The sequence below is a fragment of the Sander vitreus genome, chromosome 7, assembly GCF_031162955.1.
Source record: "Sander vitreus isolate 19-12246 chromosome 7, sanVit1, whole genome shotgun sequence".
In the NCBI taxonomy this organism is placed as follows: Eukaryota; Metazoa; Chordata; class Actinopteri; order Perciformes; family Percidae; genus Sander; species Sander vitreus.
This window is the reverse complement of record NC_135861.1, coordinates 14072238-14094861: the sequence shown is the minus strand read 5'-3', so window position 1 is coordinate 14094861 and position 22624 is coordinate 14072238. Positions and strand designations below refer to the sequence as shown.

At 40.7% G+C, this 22624-nt stretch overlaps 1 protein-coding gene across 3 annotated transcripts in view; it reads left to right on the top strand.

The window, feature by feature from the left end:
• casz1 (castor zinc finger 1) overlaps window positions 1–22624 on the top strand; it is a 189677-nt gene that overhangs the window by 108971 nt on the left and 58082 nt on the right. Inside the window, exon 1 of one of the 3 annotated variants that reach the window (XM_078254753.1) lies at window positions 4509–4933. The exons of the other annotated variants lie outside the window; for them this stretch is intronic. Coding sequence (XP_078110879.1) covers window positions 4885–4933 — 49 coding nt within the window. The 5' untranslated portion in view covers window positions 4509–4884. Of the gene's footprint in view, window positions 1–4508; window positions 4934–22624 lie in introns of those variants that run through there. 3 annotated transcript variants of the gene reach the window in all.

Below are 22624 nucleotides of genomic sequence, written 5' to 3'. Positions count from 1 at the left end.
AAACAAGATGTCTGCCTTGAAACAATTAGACATCATACTTAAATAATTCATAATTTCCCAGTCAGTGTTTCGCTTTTAGGTGTCCTTTAAACAGACAGAGTGAACTGCCAAGGGAGCTAAAGTGAATAACAGCAGCAGGTGCCTTTTCAGATTGAGCTTTGTAGTCTGCAGAGGTTGCTGAGCTGTTATTTTAGTGGCCCACTGGTGAGGAGCAGGGGGTGGCTGGGAAATGGACCTGGGGGCTGACCTGAGACCCCAGAGCTGTCCTATTAGCAGTGTGCTCGCCACTAAACATTGCTAGCAATAATTCCTGGTTTCAGTTACACTCACATTTCGTGTAAAACAGAGTCAGGATACAACAATACAATATTCACCGACGGTGACTTGTGAAGCCAAAATAAAAAATTGCTAGAATCCCCATTTCATACTTTACCAACCTTACTTCCCACAACTAAACTCCTTTGACCCTGAATGAGGTAATTTGTGTCTTCAGTGACAGCTTGTAAGACTGGACTTGCATGATTATTACCCATCAGCATGCATCAGAGGGATTTAAACATATGAGTAAGATGCTCCTTAAGCCTCTGCTAAGTCAGTATGTTCTTCCTGACCATTTCATTATCAAATGCATAATCGTCATCTGCCGAGCACAGAACTGAAGGCCTAAGGCCCTACCTGGTGTCCTGGATGGTAACTTCCTTGCTTCCGTTCAAGACCACTGCCCCACCCAGAGGTTGCTTTATGAACACAGGAGCCCCATAAATGAAATTAAGGTGTCAATTAGTCAATTACAGCATAATAACTCTGAGGGCAGACATTTAGAGACAGAGAGAACCTCAGCTAAGTTCATTTCCTCCGGCCCAGGAGCCTAGCGCTTGGCACACGTCACTCCCCACCCAGACTCGCTGAATAAAGGCCCCAGTGTTCTCCCTAATGTTATTTTCCCCTGGATATCTTTTTTGATCAACAATTTCCTTTCATGGGTTTGTTTTTCAGATGCAGGGTATGCACATTTTATCTCCCCAATTTGGCTAGGGAGAATTTTATAATTTAGTAATTAAAATCTTTGTTAGGCTTTAGAAATTGCAGCTAATTGAATTTAATGGGAAGATGAATTTCAATTTTATTTGATTAGCAGGACCCCTGGCATAGGTATTTATGGAAAAACTCTACAAAAATATGCTGTGTGGGCTAAGATGGCATAATAGAATTACAGATAATCGGATTTCACTGTCATGAATTTCACTCTAATTTCACTCTAATTTTCCATTAGATAGCTGGTTTACAAATATTTGCTCATCTGCGATGGGAAAGGCTATCTGTCTAAAATGATTACGGAGCAAGCCTTCAGAAATATGTCCCTTTTTCCCCTCCCTTTTAAAAACCAGATTGCGAGGGATCAAAATTAGGAAGATTGCATTATGGATGTCTGCATCCGGGAGAGCAATGGGGGAGATATGATGATTACGGCCGGGGGATGAAAGCAGTGTCAAGAAAAATGTATGACTCAAAAACATAGGCCTATTCTATCTACAAAATCTCTGCTCTCAGCACACTGCCGCCAAGCAACATGCTATATCATAATTCATGTAATATCATGAACAGTGCATGAATATAGGAAGTCATTGCAGCATATTGACATACAAGTATACCTTATACCTCATACCAACTCCATGTTAATTGCTTTCAAGTGTGTACCTATGATGATATTTTGCCATATGATTTTCATAGTGAATGTATGTAGCTGTACGTACAGCTACAAAGAAGTTATACAAATCAAACGAGATTCTGAAGAATCATTGTCATCAGTAATGCAAATGATGATCATCAAGAAGTGGTGTATTGCCATCATCATTGTTCTGGCTGTATTTGTGTGTAAGTTTAATATTCAGCTCCTTCTCTGCTTAAAAATAAATATATAATGCAATATAAACAGACGTGAGAGGGAATAATATCCCACATCATAGACAACCTTGGATAACACTAGGGTGAACTCTTGTTGAATCCAGCTTTAAAAGCGCCTGCTTCAGAATTAAGCTTTTACACGTTCAATTTCCTGCCAATTTGACAACAATATGACAGTGAATATCAAGAATAAACTTGGTCCATTGTCTGCTGAAAAACACAAACTGTTTTAATATGTTGTGTTGTTTAAAGTTAGATGCAGTAGAAGTGCTTCATGCCACCTCCTTCCTCCTGTGTAATCCCCCACCTGTACACTCCACCAGTTCGGACAGACCTCCACCCCACGCCCACTCGCACCCACTCCATCTCCTCTCATTCGCTCACTCACTCTTTGCCCCGAACTGCCAGAGACAGCAAGAGGGGTTCAAAAACAAAATCTGACTCTCGGCAAAGGTCAGATTTCTCACTCGGCATGTCTCTGGGCTTTGGGCACAAAAGCCACTGAATTCACATCTATCAACTGGGCTCTAGCTTTTGTCCTGGGGAATGGCGGACTCGGAGTGGGCCCTTCACCAGACCAGCCCCTCCTGGAGTGCACTGTCAGGGGCAGCCAAACGTCTGGCCCGGCAGCCCTTTGACTGATGTACCCCTGCCATGTCACACGCATGGCAGCGCACACACACACACTCACATGCATACACACTCCACCTTGCCCTCAACATTCTCCCGCATGCACCATACAATACCCTCAGACCACATCAAACGAAAATCCCCACAGCTCCTTTTGAAAAGTAATGGTTTCGGGCCCAAAGATGGCAGCTCAAGGGCCAGAGGGCTGTAATGCATGGACGACAAACCCTCCCTCCTGTGGACATGAATAGAATTCACCCTGCAAACTAAAACCTCCCCCACTATCAAGTTTAAAGATACTGTAGTAGTTTTGTTTTCCTTTTGAGTGATATGCTGTGTACCTATGTGGAACAAAACATCCCAGTGTTGCAGCCAGACGATTTAAAACCGCTAGAAATATCAATTTTAGAGCTCAACACTTTTATTTTTTATTTTAAGAATTACAGCCCCAGATTATATTTTACTTTATTGACAACATTGCATGCCTTTTGCATGATATTACAGTAAATAACAGAGATTTATAAACATGTTAACACTGTACTCAGCTCACAGTTTGTTCAGTAATGATCCACATGGGTGTCAGACCTTACCAGGTCTCACTAATCTACCAAACAAAATATGATTGTTTGTACAATATGTGATTGATGAAGAACAGGACTGACATTTGGCAAATGTCTCACACCTTTGCAATAGAAAAGGTCTGCCTGCCAAGTCAGGTCATTTAAAACAATTAGATGTTTTATCATGACAAACAAAAACTGAAGTAGTATTTACAGTACAATGTTAGATCAAGGGTGGAAACTTTTGATAGAAACTCTTTTAAGGACATTTTCCTTTATGAGAGTAAGGAAGGAGGAGACAAAGCTTTTTTTCCATTATTAACCAAGATGAGTCATCATAATTTCAAAATCAACCAAAACCTGTTTTATGTACATACTTTGGACTTTGCTGACAGCACTCAGGAACTGAAGCCAGGACTATGTATCATTGCATTATGGTTCACAGCCATAAAGTTGTTCATTTCCTCTTTTCTATGACCAGTAAATGCTAGTTATACATCACCTTTATTCAAAATACAACTGCTGTGGAAAACAGGAATATCCAGTGACCTTTCAAAGTTTAGACTTTTTGTTATTTGGTGTCACTTTGTAAATTCCACATTCTTGACATAGAGCCATGTTTACAGTATATGGGCATAATGTACAAATGGTCCAGAGGCACTTTGCATGCCACTGAGAAAGAAACTGCCAGGCAAATAAGGGGATTGTCTTATAAAGTATTCATTGTCACCTGGTAACGGCTGTCGTTTATCATTTCACCTGAAATTACAATGAAAACTGATAGCTTATCAGAGGGAGAGAAGGAGAAAGAGTGTGCTCTGAGGGAGCGAGGCAAAGAAGGTATACTACACGGCAGTGAAATAAAGGTGATCTCTTGTTTTGTGACAGAAGTGAAAGTTATTTGCTTCAAGTTAAAGTGTTGAAGTGATATATTTGTTAAATATTTTAAAAACTCTAGACGCTTCTGGCAAGAAAAATAAAAGAACACACTTTTTCATCGTATGCAGTTGTGTTCCTTTAATGTGTGACATTCAATGATGATTAAATAGTTAGGTGACTTGACAAAACTGCCACAATATTCCTTTACACTGCAGTTGTACTTTATATAAAACAATAATGAAATAATGGTGTTTAAAAAGTGACTGTATTTGATTTAAATAATTAGTCTAAAATCCTCAAATACTTGCGTGCAATAAAATATTTTTAATAAACGTGTAATCTCTTCCTCACCCAAAACCTTTTTTTAAAGTGTTGTGCTCCGTTCATTTGAATAGAGGCAGTGGAGGCTCCACCCCAAGAGAGTTGAAAGGCTAGAAGACCACAAAGATGGAAAAGGCCAGCCCACTGAGGGAGGGAGAAAAAAAAACTGCTCCGGTTCCTCTGCCATAATTTCCTATCAGCCTATTCAGACAACATCACCAACAGCTTGGTCTGTGCGTGTGTGTGTGTATGGGGGCTAAGCAGAGAGCGAGCGAGAGAGAGGCAGCGCGCGAGAGGCAGAGAGAGAGAGAGCGACAGAGGGAGAGAGAGAACAGGGAAGGGGGAGGCTCCATATTCTTCCAACCTACCCCCTGTCAAACCACAGGAAGGAGGGGCCAGACCCTAAGCTGCCAATCAAATCCGCTTGTGGCAGCCGGCATTATCTCAGCAACAAACTATTGACAGATTACATGTCAAGGAGTTTAGTGCATGATTGAAGGAAGCCTTTTTTATGTAGTTACTTTTCCGCTTTATTTCCCCCTCCACGAACCAACATTTGAATGACTTTCTAACAGAGTTGAGTAATATTATGAAAGTTACATGTCTGAGAGGATTTAACTTCGACTTCCCTGAATATGGTGAGTACTCTTCTTCTTTTCTATCTTTGCCAGATATGTTTTATTAGCTGACAGTTTAAGGTGTGCCTTATCTCTGGCTAAATACACAGAGAGGGGAAGTTGTTCATGATTAAACTCTGTGCCAGCAGCGCATACGTATACCCATGTGTTGCGACACCCTTATTTATAGCTAGACAGTGCCCAAAGGTGACTGCAATATCAAATATGATTGTCCATTTCCCCAGCACACAACTCAGGACGCCGTGTTACATGCAGTAGACATGTGAAGAAAGTTCACAAAGCCAGTTTCATTTTCTCTTGTCATAGTATATTTTTCTTCTAGGACATGAGAGCAGCACAACTCCCTGTCAGGCTTTTCTTTTTCTTCGTCCGTGTTTTCCTGCTTGTTTAGTTTCTTTAGTTAATAACATGTTTTTTTAAAAAGCCAGTATTGGTACTGTAGAAATACAGGTATTGGTTTTACCCGCAGAGGCACTGGCAGTGCCATTAGGGTACATTGAATGGCCTAAGGGTTTGTTACCAAGGGGACAAAGCAAACAAACTGTTGTGTTGCTCATGTTGTCACACATGTAAATGGAACAGGAGCAAGGCGAACACCTTTCCAGGTACTTCTAATTAGTGTATATGCAGTACATTGGTTGGCATTTAAATGTAAACAGTATGATCAATCAAATACATTACATGTTAGGTAAAATTATATTGAAAAAAACCCACTATATTTAATCAAAATATTTAATAAGATTGTTCTCATTGATTAGTATTTTTGTGCAAATGCACCTGGGGGGCAGATAATTTAAAATTGAATTTGACCTGTTACCTGTCAGGTTAACAACAGTCATTCAGTGCGTACTTTTGGGAGGATAAACTTGTCCTGTTGTAACTGGATTACAGCTTATACTTATAAGCGTCACCCTCCTCGCCTCTTTACTTGTAAGAAGGGTTTGTGTGTGTGTTTTAAAATAAGTCATAATCTCGTTCACATTAAGTTCTTGCGTGTACTCTTTGTTTGCATGCAGTGGTTTCTTCCCTTTGTACATGTGTGTGTATTAATAGCCCCTCTCTGTATTTAATTATTTGCACCACAGATAAATATAACTACTCAATAACTGAACTATAACTTTTTCGAGACGTTATGGGTTCCCTTTGACTTTGATAAATCTTATCTGATCTGAAACGCTTTATTTTAAACTCATACAGTAGGTACATATTTAGTAAAGGTTGTGGGGATAGTTTTGAGCAGGTTGTTACTTTTAAAATCATATCAGTGTTTTAAATTACAGAAATGATTCTCAGAAAAGTATTTATATACAGAATTATTTTTTCTTTTTTTGGTCTTTTCACATATTTGAAAAAGAAAATCTGTAATTCAAACTTCATTCAAGCAGGTTTTGCTCCAGGCGGTTCTTTTTAATATGGTTTTTTGCCAGTTATGTACACTCTCTGTGTCTCATTTGAATCCTCTTAACAATTACTTCTTTTTTTTCTAGCTCTGTCTAATCTTGCCATTTAGCACGCTTGACACCACATAGGCTTTTCTGCTATTTAACTTGTATGTGGCAGTATTATTTAAAAATAAAAATAAAAAACAATTTAAAGATAATGTTTCTTATTTAATAAAACTCTGAGAGACTCTATAGCAGACCACTGTGACCACAGGCTTTCACAAACACATTCAGACAGACATAAAGGCTTGGTTATTATGTCAGGTTATTTAAGGTGTCCTGTATTAGAGTTTAAAATAACAACAAACAAGTACAACTGTTATCGTGACACACCCTAATTTCCAACTTTTCGTCAGCTCTGAAAATGTTTTTCTACCCACTTATGAGTCATAATGTTGATTGCCTTCTCCCTCACTGAGTTGTCTCATTAACCCTTTGTGGCCCTCTCCATCTTTTACGGCCTTCCACAAAACCAGGATGAAATGATGGAGAAAAACAAGCCCAGTTCTGAAGGCCCTCAATAACCTTTTATCACAATTTAGCAATAACCTGAATCAATTTGATGTCTTAAGCAATAAAATATGCTGTTGCACTCCTATTTCTGCTGCTCCTTGGATGACAGTAAATTTACATTTTTTAATTAAACTAGCCGGAATTTTTATTAGGGGGCTGGGCTATGCTAATGGGAATGTTGTGTACAGCAGATTAACAGAGTTTTGAAATAAATTTAACAGGGAGACATTTGGAGGAAAAAAATGCGAGTCATTGTCTTTAACCTCTTTCATGCCGATTTCTCCTGGGGGATCCTTGTATTCTAAGAAGCCTTGTCAGGGAAGAATGCTTCTCAGCAACGAGGTGATTAGTATCGCCTTGTCAACCGAGGAAAAACACTCACATTCTCAAGATTTATTTTTTAAATACCTTGTTCAAATGATACCAAAATATATGATTGTTGTTATCACTTACATTTGCATTGAATGTACTGACTCAATTTACATCACTCTCTTAGTTGAAATAGTTTGAAGATAAATGCCTAAATTTGTATATATGTTTTATTTTGCTACGTTTTTTGTTTTGTTTTTTAAATGTCAAAAATAGAGACGCAACAAATGGAGTTGCAACATCTGAATTTATATTTAAAAACAGCACCTCACCATTGGATTTCTTCTTTTAATCTCCCTAGCTAAAATAATTCCTTCAATCTTTAAATTTATTTTTCTGATTTTACATCTACATCGGACAAGAACTATTAAATAAGTGTCAAATACAGTAGTTAATGGCAGCGTATATGTTTGTGTAGTTTTATGGTCCGCTCTCAGTATTTGATTGATGTTACGCGAGGCTGTGTGTGTTATGCCTGGTTTTAGCAGAGTGGCAGGGGGAGAGAAGGGGGAACATATAGCAGACAAGGGGAGGGAGGTGTGTGTGTGTGTGTGTGTGTGTGTGTGTGTGTGTGTGTGTGTGTGTGTGTTGGGGGGGGGGGGGGGGCAGAAAGAGAGGGACAGCTGAGTCCTGATTGAGCATGTGCCCAGTCATCAGACACAAGCCACCCAACACCATAATTACCTTAACCCCCGTCTTTTAATACCCAAATCACACCAACTGGCCTTTTTTTTACCGGCAGAAAGAGGAAACATTAGAGATCAAACGATCAAATAAACTCCAGATGCACGTGGGCTGCCATGCATCTTGCCGCAATAGCCAAAGTGTTCAGGGCTACTTGATATGGGCCAGGAGCAAGGCAAGTGGCATCACCACCCCCTTTCTTCAATCCTGTGCACTCATGCAGTGGCCAGCACCTAATTAAAACCTCAAAGATCCCCGTCACCAATCTGGAGTAATGGCCTAATTAATACTCGGTGAAGAAATATTCCAGAATGATAAACAGGTTGCACCTTGGGTCTTCATTGCCGTTATTATCTAAAATGTAACGGGCCAAGTTTTTATCATCAGAGATAATGCATGTTTGTTAAACTGCTTTGCTAAAAATAAGGGAAATGTAAACAGCGAAGTATCCTTTTTAATTACACTATCTCCAAAATGATGGCAATGAATTATAATGTGTCAATAATTTGGAAAAAAAAGTTTTTATCATGTATTATTTTCTGTAAGAAATTAGTCTTTTTTCCCCATATTTCTGTCTCATTTGTCTGAGCGTAACCAGCGGAAAAGAAATCCTGCTTTTAGTCTCAGATCTGAATATGCCGTGTCATGTATTCTTGTGTGTCAAGAGAGAAGCTTCCAGTAACTTTTTTTTCCAGACTCGATTTCCTAATCTCACATATGAAATTATAATTTCATGCAAAGTAAGGGAGAAGAATAATCTCTAGTCGTTGATATGCTATATAAGTGGGGAAAAGGGGAAAATGAAGAGGTAATTAGCAGAGTGGAAGACTTTGGCGCATTTGTCTGAAAGCATGGTCTCCACTGGCCATGAATGAATTTGCATGCTTCGCTTATCGAAGCATACTTATTAGGCCAGCTAAAAGAAAGATTAAGCCGGCACAAAATGTGGTGACTAATCCATTTAAATGTGGCAGGGGCTCTTAAGGTGTGAACCAGTCCGTTCGTAGGTTAGTGGGTATAGAACTTGACAGTACACAACTTTCAAACAACTGAATGTGTATAAAAGGAAGCAGCAGATGCGGGGTTAACTATTTAATGTCTAGGACAATGATTGACACAGGTTATAAATTGATAGTTTATCTCCTGACCCTCTTATCTCTGGAACAAATATAGCAGGTGGGGTCAGGCTGGGTTGATATAATGACAGAAACATTGTGTGGTCCAACATCAGTGCTGTATTTCTCCTTGTTTTTTTTTTATTAATAATTGTCGGTGAGTTATTCATACATGTAAGGCAAAAGCTTAAAAAATGAGAAGGTTGGGTTTTAAAAAAAAAAACTTCTCACTTTAGCACAGTTTTTTAGCATTAAGCACATCTCTTAGTTTCAGATCTCTGTCACCTTTTCTTTGACAGAAATTCGGTGCCTGCTTTACTGTCAATGGCTTTATTTTTGATGAGAGGAAAGAAAAGAAATCCGCGCAAACAAACACGGAACCTCTTTTTTTCTGTCACCTTCACTGTGTGCGAGAAAATGTTTGCTCTGCCGAGTTACAGAGCCAATACCCCTGTCCTCGTCCGTAATTGACTGCAAACACGAACGTAGTGACGTTTAAACACTGCCCTCCTCTTTCTTCCGTGTCACACACACATCTTCCACACAGTCCCCAACCCGTCACCCCTCAGCTTCAGGTTCCCCCTACTGCTGTGTGTTTTTTCATGTGACATTCTATTCACTTGGGTCAGTAGCAGGCAGCACCAGCAATAATTACTGTCAGTACATTATAAATCTGAAGCCCAGCTGTTCATTTCTGTCAGTGCCAACAGTGACAGAAAGCTAGCGAAGAGAAGGGCAAGAGGGGGAGAGAGGGGAAGAGCCCAGTTCGCAGTTTGCCGGATTTCTTTCCTTCCCCCTCTTTTTTTTTTTACTTGGTAACTTGATAGGATTACATGGTTCTAGAGTCCACACCTGTTAAGAGGCTGTTAGCAGAACAGTTGGCACTCCTATAACCATAGCTTAGCCTTTTTCTTCCGTCTCTGCTGTCCATTCTGTATCCCCTTTTGGGGATTTCACCCCGCATGTATGACGGGAGTTTGTTTCTCCGGGCTTCTGCCTGAGTCAGGGGTGAGGAGGGGAGAGCGCTCCTTGTGACACGTGAGCGGTGTGTGTTTGATGTTAGGGAGCGTACCCTATGCTTCTGTGTGTGGGGGGGCCATTTCTTTTTTCCTCCCTCTCCTGAGACACGTCTGCCATCAGTTGTGCTTCCATCTCCGACCTCAGTCACACTGGAGCCACCCCCGAAACAACATGTATACACGACAGCAAGCAAAGAAAGAATTCAATTTGGATTGTTTTCCACAAAGGTGGTGGACAGGTGTTGGCAGAGTCATAAAATGCCCAAATACAGGTTAAACCAGACAATTTAAATGATTATGGGTTAGGTTGAGAACATTTGTGCATATTTTAGGAGTGCCACACCCCTGCTGTCAATTAAAAATACTTTTGGTAGGAGTGGAGAAATGAGTAATGTGTAAAATGTGTTACTTGTTTTCTCTTGTTCATTTATTATTTAAGTGGAAAACACCCCTGAATATGTATATTGTCTGAACACAGGAGAATATTGTGTAATAGTTTGTTGGGGAATCGTTGACTGTCATCAGACTCAGAAAATCACATTACAGTAGGTTGTTTTGTGCCTTGGTGCAACGTGTCTCACTGCCTTATTTGGCATTCAGCAGCCACCCAGCTCTTTGGCTTCATCACTTTCTATGGGCCCTCAGCACCTGTTCCCCCTATTGTGCTGGAATTTTCTATATTTGGCAAGAAGTTGGACTCTCTCAATTGGTGTCCAGGTCCATAGTTAGAAAATGAACTCTGTATTCTCCAATGTTGTTTTTCTTTTTCTTCTGCCGTTGCTCAGTTGTTTAAAAGATTCTAAGAAAACATGATTCAATTTGGGAGGACTGTGAAACATTTCTCACCAGGGCATCTAGTAAATGTCATGTTGTCCCTTGCATGTTATTGACACATTGCGTGGCCAGGAGTGCAAATTATCTTCCTACTGGAGCACAGGAGAAATAAAAAAAGCAAAGTTAATAGATATCTTAGGCTAACTTTTAATTGTTCTGATATGTAATCGCTAAATGACAATAAAAAGGAGCAGGGCCACTTTAAAAGCTTTATCTCTCCTGCTCTGTGCCCAAAGTGTCATGTCCATAACAGCACCACCTGATCTACAGAGTAAAATAACCGCTAAGGCTTATTGTTTGGACAATATTGGAGCCCCCCCCCCCCCCAACACAACCCACCCCACCCCCTGTTCCCCCCGCTGCTTCTCTCCCCTCTCCCTTGATTCATTTCACCCACTGTCCTCGGCTGCTGGAAAATGGCGTTAATTTTTTTATTACCTGTTTGACTCTCCAGCCTTATTACTGTAGCCCCTTAATGTTCTCTGTAACCGTGGAAACCAGATGAATAAATGTCCGCCAAAGAAAATGAGATGATTAAACAGGTCACCCTTGCAAAACAAATTCGCTTGGTCGAGCGCAATTTGTGTACCGAGTGGCTGTCTTAACAGTTTGCTAACAAGGGGATTGTTTGCCAGACTAACTGACAGAGAAGGGAGGGGGGAAATGAAGATATCTGGGGAAAAGGATATGATTGAAGAGATAATATTTTAGATCAGCATGCTATTTGTCTCATCTCTTTATTCTTCATGAGAATCTTGTGTTTGTAAAAGATTTAAAGTTCTACCTTTCTTTAATTTGTATTCTTTATATAATAGAGAAAGACAGACAATTTAGAAATGTTCTTTTTTAGCATTTACAAGTAACATTGAAGTTTAAAGCAGCCATCCATATTATTGTCAGAGGCATTTGGTCTGTGATCATCAGCAAGTGCAGTAGCAAATAGAATTGTTCTCATTTATGTGGCAACCAATCATTACTGCTAATTGTCCTTGAGGCCATCTGTATAGGATGGCTTGTCCTCTATTGGTGTTGGAACGGTACTGGTCATGGATTTACAAGTCCAATAATAATACTTAACTCCTCCAAACCTCTATAGTCAGCGCAAAACAGTACATATTCACAACTGCAGTAAGAAATATGGAGTTTTTTTTTCTCTCAAATTAAACAGTAGCCTGAATAGCATTCTGGTTTCAAAGTGTCACTAAACTGCTTTCCCATGATGCTCCGCCCTTCCCTTCCTTGTCCAAGTGTAATATGCTCATACAGTAGGACTTGTTTTAAGCAAAGCTCTCTGACAACCATATGAAGCGTCTGGTGTTTTCATCTGGGAAAATAAGAGACTAGGTTGGGCATATTTAGCCATGTAACGATAGGGCAAACATGTAGACTTGGATTAGAATCAGGCCTGTGTTGCCATTCAGACCACAAATCATAAATGTCGGGGACACGGTGGTGGTGTTGTTTATGGAAGGATGCCACACTGCGCCACTCAAGGGTGTTGCCTGTTTGCATTGATGCACCACCACCACTTACAGCCTCTTGCTTTAAAACAACTCCCACATCCCACTCAGCCCAGCCATTTTGTCCCGTTACCATAGCAGATCCCAAATGTTCACCACAGCTTTAGCCTCAACTTTAAAAGAACGGGGGTTGTTGCTCAAAGCAGGGCCGTGGCTTCTTTAAGTCGTTTGTGGGACATAAGATGGCGAGCCAGAGTTTTCCACTGGCAGAGGGGGTATTTCATCCCAATACAGCTCAAAACTGAAAAGCACGTATGCATTATTGATGTTTTAATTTGTGCAAATGCCCAAGTCTTTGTTAAGTGATTATAGTGCTAGAGAGATAACAGGGGAGGTACTTCTCTATGAAACAAGAGCTTGCTTGCCAGCCGCACTGGGAAGCCATTGGACTAAATCTAACAAGTCAACGCTTCTACTCCGTGCTCCTTGCTCCGTGCTCCGTGCTCCGAGCTCCGTGCTCTGTGCTCCATGCTCCGAATGAGAGAGAGGGAGAGAGGCGGGGGTTGGGGTTTGGGGGTGGAGGGGAGGAGGGGTGAAGAGAGTTGACTCAAAAATATCAACGTGTCTAAGATAAGAACAAATTCAGCCGTTGATCTTTTGTCCTTATTTCAGCTACACCTCTCCCATTTATGACGCTGGGTTTATAGGTCTTTTACATCCCTTATCAAAAAATATTTAATGTAAATACAATAGAACTGACCTGAAAAGCCCTATGTATAATACTCCTCGTGGCACACTAGAAACTGACCTTGGGAAAAGAATGCAAAGTTATTATGCTCGCAAAACAAGCCAATAAAATAATACACCATTGAAAGGAGGGAGTTTGGGTAAATATAAAAGAGAAGAGAAGCAGTTTTCTTTCCCTGCAATGATTAACTCAGAACAAAGGTTATGAAGAATGACATTTTTTTAAACTGTGTAATTTATGTAATTGCCCACTACAGCTACCTTACCAGATAAACGATGACGGAAGGAAACTTTCCCCTAGAAGAGAACACACGTGTATGTGCAGACTACAAACTAAGATAAAAAGATGTTGTTACATATCCTAGTTGATCCATTCTCCAACTACATCTTAGATCATTGTCACCAGTGCATAGAAACCTGTGTTTCCTCTATTGTGCCTTTTGGTGTCTGTGATGGATGTCCAAGCTCAGCCTCATCTCTGCTGCTCCCACACCTGCAGCTGTTCACACAGCCTGCCTTCCTCCAGCACCTAACGTATGTATAACCTGTAAATGATGCTGTATTCATTTAGCTAAGACTGCATTAATATGGGCGCTATCAATGCCAGCCCATGAGATAAGTGTTTTGGCTTTGGTTTCTGAATTAGTCATTCTCTTTTGTTTATTGGCTTTATTCTTGCTTTATTCTTTGGGAAAATCTGCTTGAGTATGGAAGCAGGCTTTGCCTTATGCTTTGAGGTCCCTGGTGGAGGTAAAAAACGAGAGCATACGAGTGCACACACACACACACACACACACACACACACACACACACACACACACACACACACACACACACACACACACACACACACACACACACACACACAGTAGGCGCTCAGGCTTCTCCCAAGCATTTACTGCTTTATTAAGCTGTCTCATGAACCCACTAGCAGAACATGAGAATACAGGAAAAAAGAAAAGCCCATATTACTTAGATGATTTGATGTCATTTGTGGACTACAAAACACTAGGCTTTATTGTGTGCGCAGGGAGAAAGAGCGGGAGCAGAGAAAAAAAGAAGTTGGCTTAGAAATTCAGAATTTCAATTAGCGTACGTAATCTGAACCTGCCGGCTTTGATAGAGGCTTTTTTTTTTTACTAAGAATACAGCAGCACTTGTAAAACATTAATTAAGCAGACTTGTTTTTTTAAAGGATGGAGTAAAGTGTGCTTTATGCAGTCCTTTTTTTACTGAACAAAAGGAAGTTACCTCAAATAGAGGACCGCTTCACCCAAACCGTTTTGAATTATTTTTAAATTGGTAGAAAAAGACAAAAAAGACAAGCCATTGAGAGTAATGTTCCAAAGGATATGATATCATATGAGAGCACAGCCTTTTGCTGAAGAATAGAAATGTATCCCTGCCTCAGTGAAACCTAAGCTTGGCGCAGGAAAACGAGCCCCTATTTTAATGACTTTCTACCTGACAGATGACTTTAGACCGCCTTTTGGATCACATTGCTCTGACTTTGTCTCTTACATCATCAAACCATTGATTATTAATAGTGTATATTAATTGTTAATTGATGGGTAATATGAGTTATGATGGCAATATTTCCTAAACGTAAAAAGGTTACTGTTTTGTAACGAGTCTCAAACTTATGCTTTATTTCCCGTGGTGATGGTTTGTGGCAAAGCCGTGGTATGTCTGTTTGTGCTGCATGGAAGCCTGAGCGCTGTTGAAATTTCTATACTCTTTTCTGGTTAGCATGGCTACGTGATACTGCAAGCTGAAATGCATGCTCTAAACAACACTGGTTAGCATTGGGATTACAGTTCATTCACGAACTTTGGTTTAATTTTTCATCAATGAATCAAGATAAAACACAATGCAGGTTATTCCCAATAGATCATTTACCAAGTTCAGAAGCAGATAATGGCAAAGGTATAAAAAAGCGGTTTTATTGGTTCCACTTCTTGGAATATATAATAGAAAAAGAGTCCCTGTTCCACATTTGCACATGGTGTTGTATATGCATTTTCTACAGACTATTGTAAATCTTGCAGTAGGTGATGAGTACACATACAGATGATACATTAAAACTGCCATAACTCGCACACCCAGCAAAGCTAAAAATCAATTGGAATGGATAGTTAAGCTGGCCCCTAAAAATCAATGAGCAATTCATGTCCTTGATCACAGAATGTCATTCCTCTCAATGTTAGAGGCTGATGAGGGCTGAGCATACACACATATACTCACATTCAGTACACAAATATACTTGCACACATTCACTGTGCTGATACAAGAAGTTAAGAGTAAATTAAACATACTGGACAAGGACACATATTTTGATACACTTGTATTTGAAACAACTTCTCTTGATATCTTTATCAAATGTTTTCAGTATAACACAGTGCTGTCCATCGTACTGTATTTATTTGTTTTTACAACTAAATGGATATGCAAAGGTTCTAAGCAAAATGTGTTGAGACAGTGTTAAATGCGGTTAGGGTATTTAATCAGGGCCAGCTGGTGAATACAACATTGCAGTCAAATTATTGAACATAGCAGGGAGTCAAATTTCAAAGCTTATGTTGTTGTTTTTAAACCGTGCAAAATGTTGCAATTCAACAACATTGTACACCAAGCCTGGAAAATAGAGATGACCTTATAACCATTGCATGGTGGGGGCACAGACACACTCAAATACACCCACACACATGCACACAGTGGACTTTAATGTAGGAAGAGAAAGAAGGCGATAAGGTTAGCCAAATTAAGAGGATGAAAATTCTGTGTTTCAAAATAGCAATTTTGCCCTTATTAATGCCATTAGTGTAACAGTCATAATGGATCAAATCAACGGATGACCGAAGCATCTCCTCTGTCTGTGTGCTATGACGGGATCATGTCGGGAACAATTTGGGCATTTTGTGTTGATGAGTGAAGTTTCGAGTGCTGTAGTATTCTGCAAACTGCCCCTAAATTATGCCCATAGTTTCTCTGTTTATCTATTTATTTATCTTTTTTGTCTTTCTCTCCTCTGCTGTTTGTACAGATTGTATTAGTCATTTTCTGGCACCTTGGAACATTAATTTGTTATTGCCACCCTTGATCTGCCACCCCAGCTATCAGTAGAAGTGACCCTTTCGTTGGGAACTACTGTATTTTTAACCCAGATTTAGATAATGGTACTGTCACAGTCATTTTTGCTCCTGGGCTATTCGCAGCTTTGAGGCCGTTCACGTCACTCACACTTTGTATCCCCCGTTACCAATTCAGAGCAATGCTACAACAGACATTATGTTAATGCAATGCCATATCTTTAACTTCAAATCTTAATTTCTGTTGTCTAAACCTTTTCCACAAACTATGTTTTCCTTCTACATTATGTCCACGTAGTCTGTGGTATATTAGTTATAAGTTAGCAGCAGTTGCTGGCCTTAACAGGTGGTCATCTTTTACGGCCTATTACTCTGGTAACATTTGAAAGGGTCATTTAGCCCACAAGCAAAATACCTCAGATTTGGGGAGAGGAGAGGGCCTTCGAAACAGTTGTTGCCTGTCAGAAGGAGCAGAGAGTCAGGAGGATCGGTGGAACACTTGCTCGTCCTCTCGTCGAGGTGAGAATTTTCCAGCAGCTGTCACTTGGCCTCTTTACCTCATGTTTTTTTTTTTTTTTGTGACGGGTGTATTCTTTCCCTTCATTTCCAATAAAGCAGAAATGAATGTTTGTGGCAACTGGAGGGGGAGGGCAAACTCCAGTGCTGTGCCCTGTCACTCACAATCTCGCCCGTGTGTGTCCTCCTCTAGAAGGGTTACATGTCTCATCAGCCGCCAATCATGAGACGCACGTGAGACGAGCCTAACAGCAGAGTCTTCTTTCTTGTGATTCAACTGCTTAAAAGGCTCTTGTGGTTTTTTAATGTCTGGTGTCACAGAACTCTTTCCGTTAGGCTTGGTATAGTAGCAAAATGGTTTGTTTCATTTGCCTCTGTTCTGCCTCTCCTCGACTGCTCTACCCTTCTCTCTCCCATTCCCGCTCCTTTCCCTGTCTCCTTCACTCCCCCTTTCTCCCCCCCCTCAATCCATCTGCATCATGTCGATCTGTCAGACTGCCAGTGTCTGTTCCAATTAGATTCCACTTAATACACGTAACCTCGATTAACACGCAATCAAGCCCAGATAAATCACGTCCTTTAAGTCCCCCCCTCTGCCTCTCCTATGTTGCTTTGTATCACTCAGTTTTTCCCAACAAGCTTTCTTCGCCACAGTCGTTGGTCACAATGTATGAAATCACACGTTGACTGCACGAGCAGGTAAACTTTGCAAATGTCCTCAGTGGTGACATTTTGCTGCTTTTTACCTCTAACCAAATGTGCTGCCCTAGTGTGCGTCTCACATCTCTTTCTAGTAATCTGAAGTTCTTCTTGTGTTTCCAGCAGACTTGTGTTGGTGCCCTTCTCACCCCAGAAGATGAAGGTGTCTTAATTACATCTTTGGTTAAAAAGCTACAAAAGACACCGTGGGCTTTCTCAACATTGTGGGAGGCTGTGTAGTCTATTGTCTCTGTGACCTTTTTAGCTAGCGGACAATTGGTTTGACTAGATTACAAATTAAGACACAGCACCAGGCACTTAGAAAGCAAGTCTGTTAGAGAGCAGTTCTATTACTACCAGCCTGTGAAAGCCACTGGGCCATATTTCTTAAGCATCACATAAATGGCCACAAAGTCAGGCATAACATGCACATTGTTCCCTATCTATAAAGTTACATTTGCTTTAATGATATCTGCAATGCCATAGTGCCTCTTTGCCAGTGGCAGAAAGGGAAAAACACACAAAGCCACTACAGAGCATAGGATTCAGGGCCGATTATAATTCTTTTAACAAAGTTAATAATTTACACTGTTTATGCTAATAGGAGAAAAGAGGACTGTTGAATTAGCAAACAGTGAAAACCACTAAAAATACAAACCAAATGAAAACAACCTGGGGCACTGAAAAAGCACACACAGCACTCTTGGGGTCTTCTTTTATTAATCGCAGCTAAAAGTGCTAACATTGACATGTTGAACAGATTAGCCTCTTTAATAACGGGGCGGGCCAACATGGCTACCGCTGCTGATCCATGAGGATAGCCTGTCGGGAGGCGGATAGCCTGTGTGTTTCATATTCTGACCCGTACTGTATTGGGCTCGCCCCTGCACTAAAGATGCACTAAATCTGGCCTGTGCATTCGCTAGATGAAAAATGTAGTACTCTTCTTCTTCTATTGCTCATTGTAGTTTTTTACTTTTTCCTCACATTTAGAAAGGTCTGACAGTTGTCATTTGCTGTATTATGGCAGCATCTTGACAGCATGGTTACCGTTTTTACCGTTTTTCAAAAGTGGTAGCTGGGGCAGTTAGAGATCTGGCTTTGTTTCACATAGCGACAGCTTGTGTCATACACGTTCAGGCTGCCGCTGTACAGCATTAATGGTTTTAAATATCTCAATGCTAGTTGGAGCTGACAAGGCCTGCCGGTGTGCAGTGTGTAAATAGGGCTTGGATTTAAAATAAATTAAGCTATGAGAAAGGCTCACGTTGATCCATTTCTTATCTCCACTGCTGCCTTGTCAGCCCCAAGCCCTTTCAAATCGTGTGGACAAGTTAAGGGACAAGCAGTAGTCATTCACAGTTTCTAGCATGTAAAAATATCCTGTTATTAGTATGTACTAACGAAGAATGTATATGTATAACTACAGTAGATACTTTACTTTAATTTAATTTAATTTCCTTGAAACTGTTGTACTCTGTAAAAACCAATTGCAAAGTTGTGTGTTTTATTTAATTAGTATTGGGTGCAAACAAAATGAGTATTGAATAGACACCCGATAGCCCTCTGTCCTGTCTTTTTCCATTCATAAACTCTGTCCACAGCCACAACAGTGTTGCACTGTCTCTTTAAAATGGGTGACAGTTTTGACTATAAGTTGAGCTACATTTTTTTTCTTCTCTTTCCCAGAGAAAAAAACATGGGAATAACGCTGATGAGTTTTAACAGCTTCAGCCAGGCGATGGGCAAATATAATAAGTGTTTTCGTAGACGTCACCAATGATTATCTCATCTGGGCATTTTGGGTGAATGTAGTGGATTTAGAGGCTCGTCTCCCATTGTGCTGACATCACCCTATAATAAACCAAATTAAATCATGGTGAAAATCATTTGAAATTCTCCCAGAGTCTGTCTCAAATGACTTAACAATGAAAGTCTGGGAAAAATTTAAAGGGAACGCTGTGTGCGTGTGTGGGTTTGAGTGTGTTTAGTCGCGGGGGATGGAAGGGGGTGAACTGTGGAAATGGGGGCAAATTTGCCCTCACACTGCATAATGGGATAAGGGAAGCTAATATTTAACACATTCTTAAGATAATTTAACAGACAGCATTTTGACACAGTACTTTGCATTCATTGCTTTTTTAATGAAAAGTATGTATTTTAAAAATACATTTCTTTTTTGTGTATATAACCTTTCTGTGATTTGTAAATCTCACCGATCTCAGCATGGAAAGTTGTTTGTATCGAAACCCTTAGAAGGAATATAAAACACAGTCTATGTCAGTCTTGATATAGCTCTACTTTTATAGATAGAAAGTCGGATTAAAGGGCACGAGTGTCCAGTTTCCACAGTCAGGCAATGTTGCATGGAAAATGTGTTTTGATATTTATACCACTATGACACACTACAGGCAAGACAAGACAAAATCACACCTGTATATTTTACACACATTTTAGCGATGTGCCATCATAGCGAGTGACATGCATGCCATACCTTTACAGTAACAGTAATCATTAAAGTGGCCTCTAAAAGGTTTTCTTTTGAAAATAGAGACAATTTATATTTGTTATATGATCACATGCAAACTTAAATACAAGTTTGCAAAAACAAGTTACCAAGTTACCAGTAAATGTGCAATCATGTTTTTTTAATGTATTTATATTTATTCCATATCACAGTATTTGTTGCACGTTAGCCATAAGAAAAGGTCTACTAGCACACCTGGAACACACAGGGATTCGTCAGCTGTCCCGTCTCACCACTCGCGTGCTGTAGTCGGCCACCCATGACCTTGTGAAATGAACAAAGGAGTAAGAGAGAGAGAAAGTGAGTGAGTGAGTGAGTGAGAGGAGTCAGTAAAGGATTGGTGGAAAAGTGTGGAGGTGCACGGAGGTGGTGGTTTTGGGGGGGGTTGCTGCTAAAGGCCTCAACTCAACCAACGTGGCCTGATGTGACAGGATTAGCTAAGCCCCGGTGAGCATGGCTGGTACTGTGAGCCGTGTGTGTGTGTGTGGTAGGCAGGCAGGCAGGCAGTGTTCACAGCAGACTGGGAACCCAGAACTGCTGCTTGCCACCAGCCGAGCCAAGACAAGACATGGGAGATCAACAGTGTGTCAGCCCATCGCTGCCATCAAGCCTCACATCACCCTCCCCTTTCACCAATGGGAGAAAGCCAGACCATAGAGGATACAGCCAACGGAGTCAAGATACAGTGGGGGGAGACACAGTGGGGGACTAGTGGGCGGGCAGCTGGGGCTAAAGTGATCGTGAGTTGGAAAATGATCCTATTAAATTGAATTAAAGAGGCAGTCTTCATTTACCCCAAGAATGATGGATTTGGATAATTAACAGTGTTAATGGGGACTGGTTAAAGAGGGCAAGGGAAACCGGTGATTGCAGACAGAGTAAAGGGGCCAGGTCAGACCTGCATTGTATTCGACCCGGCGACCCATAAGCGATGGCCTTTTTATTTTATTTTTTTTGCCTTGCACCAACTCATAGTCACTTGTGGGGAGTATTTTATAAGCGTTACCAGACTGTGGCACACTGTTTGGAAATGTTACAAATTCCCCTTACCTCTTTTTTTTCAAGGTATTTTTTTCTTCTTTTTTCCCCACAACTCCACCTAAGATGATCTGAACACAGCAGATCAAAGGCTGTTGTCTTGTGTGGTTTTGCACTGGGCCTACTGAGTAGCATAAAGGCGAATAGGGAAATAAAAGCAATAGGAGGCTGTAACTGATCAGCATGTAGGTATAATGTTGATATATTTTGTAGTAGTGTGCTGCAGCAAAGAGTGCATTATACCAGTTTAATGCCCTCATCTCGGGACCTAATTAAGACACTTGTGTGTGTGTGTGTGTGAAGTGTATTCGCACACACGTGGTGGTGTGCTTTGGAGCCTGGGTTTTCACTTTGGTCAGTGCACAAACCCTATCTGTATGTCCTTAATTCTTGATGATGTGTAGGCCTCAGGCAGTGTGTGTGATGGAGAGGATGCCTGTGTGCCAAGTTGAAGTGATCAGACGGCAGGGCATGGGCGCTCACCCCTCTGAAAAATCCCTTTGCTTTGCTCACAGCAGCCGACCGGCAGTAGTGCGTCGCTAGTTTCCACAGTCTAGTCAGGACTAGTGACACCCTGCCACAAAGGAGCCAGATTTATAGGGCAATACGCGTCACTGGGTAATCTGCAGCTCATCTATTACTTTAGAAATAATAGCTAATCCTGAGGATAAACTAGTTAGCTTCATTTACATTATCTCGGCCACTGCTTTACTAATTCAGATTATCCCTTATATGCAGTGTATATTATGAGCTGCATTGTTTAAGATTGAGCACTTTTACACAGTTTGCAATCAATTTTGACAGTTGTAGACGCACACTCAACTCTCCATTACCGTGGATGATGTGCACAACAGCTTACCTGAACCCTGATTAGGCAGAGAATGTCTTAAGTAAAGGGATCAAATAATTTTATGCTACTTTTCTCCTTTCAAAAAAATTAACACCACAGTCGCACAGTGTGTGTGAGTGTGTGTGTGTGTGTGTGTGTGTGTGTGTGTGTGTGTGTGTGTATGTGTGTGTCTGTGTGTGAGTGAGCGAGTGATAGAGTGTGTGAAAAAAAACAATCTCATCAAGCAGGAGGCCGTTTGCTTAGCAAGAGCTGACAGTCTTTGTGTATGTAAATGAAGAATTTAGACTAATGGAGTTGAACCATTTCTAATTTTGTGATGGCAAGAGGATTTTGATTGAAAGTAATTAAGCAAGCTAGCTGTAAAATTAATTAAAGCAAAAGGAGGGGGGGACTTTTATTGGATTGGATAGCGATATAGCTGCTGTCAGGCAGGGGGACAAATGGGGGTGACCTGGATTCTCTGCCCTCCCTCCTCCCACTCGGGACTTTTATGTCACTTTAATCTCCTTAGAGCGGCTGGTGTGCATTTGTTCGAAATAATCAAGGAAATATGGTCAGAAATTGTCAGCTTTCAGATCTAATTTACCTGACAGCCTTGCAAGTGTGTGTGCACGCACAAATATGCATGTGACAGTGGCAGGTCCTTTTTTTCCTTGCCCTCTCCTCAGCTTTGTGGAAAATGCTTTTGACAGTCTTGAAGCATTTTGGTTGTTGAAAGGTGGGGGAGATGAGGAACTTGGGTGGCTTTAAGATGGACATTTCAATGAGATGTGTTTTGCCCAGCTTAGC